The sequence below is a fragment of the Crocodylus siamensis genome, chromosome 6 (assembly GCF_052110815.1).
Source record: "Crocodylus siamensis isolate JL-2025a chromosome 6, ASM5211081v1, whole genome shotgun sequence".
Taxonomy (NCBI): Eukaryota; Metazoa; Chordata; order Crocodylia; family Crocodylidae; genus Crocodylus; species Crocodylus siamensis.
Window position 1 is genome coordinate 24,629,046 of NC_143400.1, and position 7,477 is coordinate 24,636,522.

At 70.3% G+C, this 7,477-nt stretch overlaps 2 protein-coding genes across 10 annotated transcripts; both read right to left on the bottom strand.

The window, feature by feature from the left end:
• Positions 1-128: 128 nt before the first annotated feature.
• Positions 129-7,216, bottom strand: BCAM (basal cell adhesion molecule (Lutheran blood group)). 9 transcript variants are annotated; one of them, XM_090055958.1, is made up of 16 exons: positions 7,058-7,216; positions 4,994-5,121; positions 4,310-4,526; positions 4,072-4,142; positions 3,911-4,007; positions 3,649-3,831; positions 3,395-3,525; positions 3,024-3,171; positions 2,420-2,535; positions 1,841-1,982; positions 1,643-1,764; positions 1,352-1,490; positions 1,202-1,249; positions 756-897; positions 537-648; positions 129-458 (listed from the first exon to the last, which is right to left on the bottom strand). In XM_090055958.1, exons 1-16 carry the CDS (start codon positions 7,128-7,130, stop codon positions 453-455), a joined length of 1,875 nt encoding a protein of 624 aa, XP_089912084.1. In that variant the 5' UTR covers positions 7,131-7,216; the 3' UTR covers positions 129-452. The 9 variants fall into 9 exon arrangements, 6 of the variants coding, with proteins under 6 accessions (XP_089912084.1, XP_089912083.1, XP_089912082.1 ...); XM_090055957.1 differs by having other exon boundaries at positions 537-651; XM_090055956.1 differs by lacking the exon at positions 7,058-7,216 and adding an exon at positions 5,397-5,523 and having other exon boundaries at positions 537-651; positions 1,202-1,246.
• On the bottom strand, positions 6,121-7,049 carry LOC149861780 (uncharacterized; the record flags this gene model as incomplete). Its single annotated transcript, XM_090051184.1, has 1 exon — positions 6,121-7,049. A coding segment is annotated over one exon (924 nt), but the record flags the coding sequence as incomplete, so codon positions are not given.
• Positions 7,217-7,477: the final 261 nt, after the last annotated feature.

Below are 7,477 nucleotides of genomic sequence, written 5' to 3' on the forward strand. Positions count from 1 at the left end.
GGTTTCTATTCCAAGCCTGGGGGAAGGAAGGAAAGGCAGGGAGCGGCCTGAGAGCCAGGAAGGGGCAGGGGCTGGATGGGACCCTGGCCCTGCAGCTGGGGGGGGCACAGACCAAACCAGGGCCGGGCTCGCTGACACCTCTTTATTGGCTACGTGTGTGCCCCCCCCACCAAACCAGCCCCCCCAGGCTGGCAGGGTAGTGGGGGTTCCCCTTGCCCCCCATTCCCCACTAGCGAGGAATGGTGGGGGAAGGGCGTGGGGGGCTGGAGGGCCTAGGACAGCTGGGTTCCCCTCCCTCCCCCCCCTCCAGTGAAACCAGTGTGGTGACTACCTGGACCCCCCTCAGACAGCAGGACGGATAGATGGGGTTGGGGGGTCAGTGAGGCCCATGGGGGGGCAGGGTGGGGGTGGAGTCTTCTCTTCCTCCTTAGCTGGGTGGCGCTGGGGAGGCCTCAGCACTGTGTGTGGGGGGGAAAGAGTCAGGGTGGGTTCACCCCCAGACCCCCCCCCCCACAGTCCCCCAAACCCACACTCACCTCGGGGCCAGGGCCCCCCCCTGGGCTCAGCAGCCCCCGACTCTGCTCCGTCCCATCTGGCCGCAGCTCTGTGGCCCCTCCCGGCGCTGCGACCCCCCCGGCCCTGGGCGTCCTGCTAGACATGGGGGGTGTCAGACCGCCTGCCTGCATGGGGGAGCAGAGGACATCGCCATGGCCGGGGACATCTGTGGGGTAGGGGAAGGGGGCAGGGGGACTCACAGGGAGTGCTTCTCGCCGCCCCCCCTGCACGGCAGGTGCCGGCGTCGCTGGAGCCCGTAGAAGCAGCCGACGACAAGCAGCAGGACCAGGACGCAGACCACCACGGCCACTACTGCAGCCCCCGGGCCGGCCAACGGCCCCCCTGCAGGGACACGGGTTAGCCGGACCCCTGGGCTCTCTCCCCCTCACCCCGGCTGTGGGGATAGGGGTCAGCCAGGTGCCTGGTTCCCTGCCCCCCCCCGCCACTGTGCAGATGGGTCATCTGGACTCCTGGGTCCCCCCTTTGCCCTGCTGCACTTCCGCGGTGGAGACCAGGGAAGAGGGTGGGTCTTGTCCACTCTGATGCGTGGAGGGGGGCCCCCCGATGCCTGGGGCCCTGCTAGCCCACCCGTGTCTGGCATCCAGGAGAGGGGTCCAGAGGTCACGGCCCCCCCCGACTCCCTCACCTGTGGGGTGCGCACTGGGCACAGTGGGTATGGACGTGATCTTCTCTACTGCCAGACAGACGGGGAGGTCAATGTGCGGCTGGAGGTCAATGCCCACCCCACCCTGCCCCAGGAACACCCCCGGCCCCCCGCGAACCTCCAGTGACTTACGGATGCGGAGACTGAAGCTGGTCTCGGCCTCACCATAGCGGTTGTGAGCGTGGCACCGGACCCCGTCAGCGGCGAGCTCGGGCGTCATCTGCACCCGTACGGTGCTGTTCACGTGGCCCTCAGCAGCGCTGTCCTCCGACTGTGCCCGTGTGCACACATGGCAGTCAGTGCCCTTGTGCAAGGCACTGGGGCCTGGCATGGGTCATGACCTGCTGGGCCACCCAGGCTGCCCGCCCCCCACCTGGAAGGGCCGGGCCCGGTATGTGCATCACATGCGTGGCCCCTGCTCACCGTGACGTCATGCAGGCTCCAGGTGATATGGGGCAGGGGGTGCCCCTGAGCCCGGCAGGACAGACTGATGAGGTCCCCCTCGTGCCCAAAAACTGGCCCCGGGTCCTCCATCTTGGGTGGCCCTGGGGGTGGGGAAGAGTCAGGGCTGGGCCCCCTCAGGACCCCCCCCCATACCCCCCCCCCGCCATGGGCCAGTACCTTCTACCACGATGCGGACCGTGTTGTTGCATTGCAGCCCGGGCACGCCGGGCACCACGGCCTCGCATGTGTAAGCCCCAGCATCGCTGTAGGAGACCGCGCGCAGCATGTGCACAGGGTCCGGGCCCAGCCGCTCCAGCCCCTGCAGGGAGGTGCCTGGTTAGGCCCAGAGCCAGATCTACAGCCACATCTTGGGGCAGGGCTCTGTTACGCCCAGTGCTTGACATGCTCCACCCCAGAGCCAGCTGCATCTTGGTGTGAAGCCCTGTTACACCCAGCTCCTGATACGCTCCACCCCAGAGCCAGCTGTATCTCAGGACCCTGTTACACCCAGGGCCTGAGGCATTCCCCACCAGACCCAGTTGCATCTCAGGGCTGAGTTGTTGTAATGCCTGGTGCTTGATGCACTCCAGCTCAGAGCTAGCTGTATCCCAGTATGGGACCCTGTTATGCCCAGTGGCTGACATGCTCCACCCTAGAGCCAGCTGCATCTCAGGGCTGAGTCCCTGTTACACCCAGTGCCTGCTGCCCCCCAGCCCAGACCCAGCCGCACCTCCAAGCCCCCCAGCCCCCATGTACCTTCTTCCAGGCTAGCTGGGGGGCCTTGGAGCCAGTCGCAGTGCAGCGCAGTTCCAGGTCCCCTCCCAGCGGCACGGTGGCCATCTTGCTGGGCTGCAGAACCGGTGCGTCCAGGTCTGGGGGGGCAGGTGAGTAGGTGGGGGGGCAGCACACGTCCCACAGGTTTGGCGCATGCCCTGGGGCACCCCAGCAGGCAAAGGGGAGGGGGCGAGCATGTTCTCCCAGCAGCCTGTGGGTCGGGGCTGGCCTGCCTCCCGGGGTCCTGCGGGGCACTCGGGGCTGGCATAGGTGGGGCTGGCGCAGTATCCCAGCATGCTCAGGGGTGGTGGCTGGCGCGGTATACCAGAATCCCTTGGGGCGGGGGTTGGTGCAGTATCCCAGCATGCCCTGGGGCAAGGTTGGCAGCTGTCCCAGCATGCTCCAGGGTGGGGCTGGTGCAGTATCCCAGCATGCCCCGGGGCAGGGTTGGCATCCCTCCCGGCCTGTCCTGAGAAGGGGGTCAGTGTCCCTCCCAGCATGCTCTGGGGCAGGGTGGGCACCCCTCCCGGCATGCCCCAGGTGGGGCTGGCGCGTATCCCAGCATGCCACGGGGCGGGGGGCTCACAGTGCACGTGCAAGCCGAGCTCCCGCTCCAGCTGCACCTCGGGGGGGCTGTCGAAGTCGAGCACCCGGCACCGGTAGGTGCCCGTGTCCGCGCGCGTTACCCGCGGCAGCGCCAGCCGCCCGTCCGTGCTCGTGCCCAGGTCACGGCCCTGTGGGGTCAGAGGTCACTGCAGCCGGGTGACCCCTGCCCCCCATGCCCCTATGCTCTAGCCGCGCCCCTGTGCCCTGAGCCCACCCCAGCCCCGCCCTTCAATCCTGCCCAGTTTCAGGACCCCAGCCCTGCCCCCTGTGCTTTGGCCCACCCCGGCACCCCAAGCTCCGCCCCGATCGGGCCCCAGCCCCGCCCCCAGTGTTCTGGCCTCGCCCCCTCACCTCCACCGTGGTGAAGGTGTAGGCCTGGCTGGGGTAGCCGTCGCCGTGGCAACGCAGGACCACGTCATCCCCCTCCTTGATGACGCCAGCGTGGGGGGACTCCAGGGTGAAGTTGACGTTCTCCGTGTAGTCTGGGGGTGGGGCCAGAGCGACAAGCCCAACCCTCAACGCAGGTGCCCCCTGCCGGCCACGCCCTCGCCAGGCCCCTCCCCCTCAGTACCCGCCCCCTGCACGAGGCGCCGCCCCGGACTCACAGTGCAGCAGCAGGGTGAAGGGGCGCGAGGCGGTGCGGCCCGGCGGCCCGCGGGCCCGCGGGAAGGTCACGTGGCAGCGGAAGCGCGCGGCGCGGTCCCGCTTGCGCGGGCGCAGGTACAAGGTGCTGGAGGCCGAGCGCAGCCCCGAGGCCTCGCGCACGCTGCGCGCCGCCGCGTACAGCTCTGCGGGCGGCCGGGCCGTGTCAGTGCCGGGCGCCGCCCTGGCGGGGGGCCCCTCCCTATACCGCCCGGCTCCACGTACCGTCGTTGCGCTCGGCAGGGGTGTCCAGGGGGGCCCCGTCCTTGGACCAGGTCAGGGTGGGCAGCGGGTGCCCGTTGCGGCTGACGCAGGTGGCGACCTGGGGGCACGGGTCAGCGTCAGCCCAGCCCCCCTTGCTGCCCCCCCTCCCCCCAGCCCCTCACCTCTGATGCCGACGACTCTGTCACCGACAGCAACAAGGGGTTCACATGCACCTCGGGGGGCTCGGGAGTGGCTGGGGTGGGGAGAGATACGGGTGAGATGGGGCTGGGCGGCTGCGTGGGCGCAGACTGGGCAGCGCTGCTGTAGGGGACCCGGCTGCCCCGTGGGGCCGGTCGGGGGCTGTCAGGGACGGCAGTATCGCTGTGTGGTGTCTGCGGGGCACTGCCCAGGGGTGCTTACCGTAGACGCGGACCTGGGTGGTGCCCTCGGCGCTGCCGGCGCTGCCGGCCGTGACCTGGCAGGAGAAGACGCGCTCGTCGGCGAGGCCGGCAGCCTCCAGCTCCAGCCCATGGTGGGCGTCCAGCGCCGAGCGCCCCGTGTACTCCGTGCCTGCGTCCACCGTGCTGCGGCCGCCTTCTGTGAAGGCCACGCGACGCCGCTCACTGCTGCGCTCCGTCTGCGGGACACGCACCGTCAGGCCCTGCGCGTCGCACATACGTGTGCCCAGTGTGTGTGCGCACAGCTCTGCCTGGCACGTGCATGTGCTGCGATTCCCACACCCCTGCAGCTCTGCTGACGGGCGGATGTGCATGCCCCAGGAGTCATGCCCACGCGTTCATCCCATGGCTTGCACACGCATGTGATGAGATTTGCACACACATGTGCCAGGATCATGCTGGATACCACAAATCAAAGAGCCAGCCCCCCTTCAAGAATAGATCTGCTCCTTCCTTGCACATGCATGTGCCCGGACCCCTTTTGCAGAAATGCATATAGCTGGGAGGCTTGACTTCCATCCCCCATGGGCCCCTGTGGTCAGGAGCCCCTGGGGCACCTTGCACATGTGTGTGCATGGGGGGCCCTTGTGCATGCGTGTGCCTCAGCCCCGCCCCAGCACATGTGCGTGTGCACGGGGATACTTACGATGAACCACTCAACCAGGGGGGGCCCCGCGCGCCCCGAGATGTTGTAGCTGCAGGGGATGGTGAGGCGGGCGCCGAGCTCCACCTCCATCAGCGCCGGCACCTGCACCTGCACGGCCGCCCGGGCGCCTGCAGGGTGGGGGGGGTCAGGGGGGGTCTGCAGCCTCCACCTCCCCAGCCCTGCATGTCGAGGCCCGGGGGTGGGAACGCAGCTGTTTGGGAACCGGCTCCGCCGCTTTGTTCCGAGATAAAGTGGGGGCAGGGACAGATGGGCAGGTGGGGGGGGGGCTGCACATGGAGCATGGACCCCCCGCCCACGCATGCACACACAGGTAGCTCACAGCACTCGTGCTCCTGCATGCATGCACATGCATGGGCTGCTGCATATGCGCACAGATACTCACAGGCCTTTACACGTATGCACATGGGCTCCTGCATGTGTGCACACAGATGCTCACAGGCTCCAGCACATGTGCACATGCATGCAGGCTTGTGCATGTGTGCACAGACATTCACAGGCTTGCACACACGGCTGCTCACAGGCTCCTGCACACACAGACATGGGCTTGTGCACTCATGCACATGGATACTCACAGGCTCCTGGTGCACACGTACAGGCTCGTACGTACATACACATGCACTCAAGACACAGTGAAGAGGCAGGTCTCCAGGGCTGGGTCTGTGCCCAAAAGCGCAGGCCTGCCGGTTCCTCTGCGGGTGCGGCCACACACGCCCGCAGCACGCCTCAGCCCTGCTGCTCTGCGGGGCTGGCACATGCGTGTGCCCCAGGACCTGCGAGCATGCGTGTGCACACGTGTCCCAGCGGGGGAGGGGGGGGTCTCAGCCCTTTGTTTCTCTGCTGGGCCCTGCCCCTCCCCCACTTGTGTGCGGGGGTACGCCTGCGTGCATGCTTGTGACAGATCAGCCTCATTAGTGCAGCCCCGCGGGGCACCGGGACAGAGCAGCTGGTGCAGGAGAGCAGCCCCCCCAGTGCCAGCCGCCCGGCACCCGGGCCCGCAGCCCAGCCCAGCCCCGCCCCGCACACGGTGACAGGTGCCTGCAGGCTGGGGGAGGGGCAGGGGTGGGGCATAAACTTGTGTGTGCATGTGTAAACGGGCCCGGGGGGGCATGGCTCACATACGTGTGGCATGTATGCAGGGGGCTGGGTGGGCTTGCATGTGTGAGGGGCCTGGAGTGTGCACGCCAGGGCCGGTGCGCACGTATGTGCAAGGGGCCTGGCGGGCACGTGCAAGACGTGTTGCATGCGCAGCCCCTGAGAGCGCAGCAGCTTGAGGGAACACTATTAATAGCAGCCCCGAAATAGCCGGCGGCAAGGACCGTCCTCCCGGGGCCGGCCGTGCCGCCGGGGCGGGCGCGGAGGGGGCCGCCCGCCGGGGTCTCGGCGGTGGGGTCGTCCCGGGTCGTGGCCGCGGGGGGGCAGGCCCGCGCTCGCTGCCTGTGCCGCGGGGCGCGCGGGGCACCGGGTTGCAGCCCCGCAGCGGGGTCTCCTGGGAGCCGGGCGCGGGTTCTCTGCGCAGCTGCGGGGCGGGGGGCGCTAGCCGTGCCCGGGCTGGCCCCCCGGCCCGGGCTGGACGCCCCTGGGCGCAGGCCGGGACCTGCCGCCCCCCGCAGCCGGGGGACGGGCAGGAGGAATGCGGGGGGCTGCGGCCTCTGGCATGCCGGAGCGGGCAGGGCGCGGCCGGACCTGGCTTCTCTGCCTGCCGGGGGGGCACCTGGGTCCGGGGGGAGGGGGCGCGAGGGGCCCGGACGGCTCGGGCTGCAGGGTCCTGGGGGGAGGGGGAGTCGCGGGGGGGCTGGGGACCGGGCCGGTAGTCTGGGGGTAGGGGGCGCTGAGGGTCGGGGGCCGGGACCCGGACGGCTGGGGGGTTGGCGGGGCTGGGGGCCGGGACCTGGACGGCTGGTCCCCCTGCCCCAGTCCTGATGTGGGGGGCGAGGGGGGCCACTATCCGCCCAGACCTGGCTTGTCCCGTGCTCCAGGGGCCTGTCCCCTCCCGCGGTGCTGTCGGGGGCGGCCGCGGGGGCCGCGGGACCCGGGGGGGCGCACCTGGCAGGAGCAGCGGCAGGAGCAGCAGGGCGGGGAGCGGCGGGCGAAGCCGCAGCCGCGCGGAGGTGTCCATGGTGCCGCCGCCGCCGGGACCGGGACCGGGACAGGGACCGACCGGCTCCAAGTAACTCGGCGCGGCCCCGCCCCGCCCCGCCCCCCGCCGCCCCCCCTCGCCCGCCCCCGGCCCCGCCCCCCGGCCGCGCCGCCCCCCGGCCCATAGGGGGCTCCCAGCGCAACCCCCGCGAGGCCGCGACCCCCCCCCGGAGTCCCTGGACAGCGCGTGCGCCGGGACCAGGGCTCCGTCCCCAAACTGGGGGGCAAAGGTCACCGGGGGGAGACAAGGGGCCCGAGCCGGGGCTGGGGGGGCACAGGCCCCGCCCCCTCTCCACGCCGGCGCCTTTGTTCCCCGGCCGCCACATA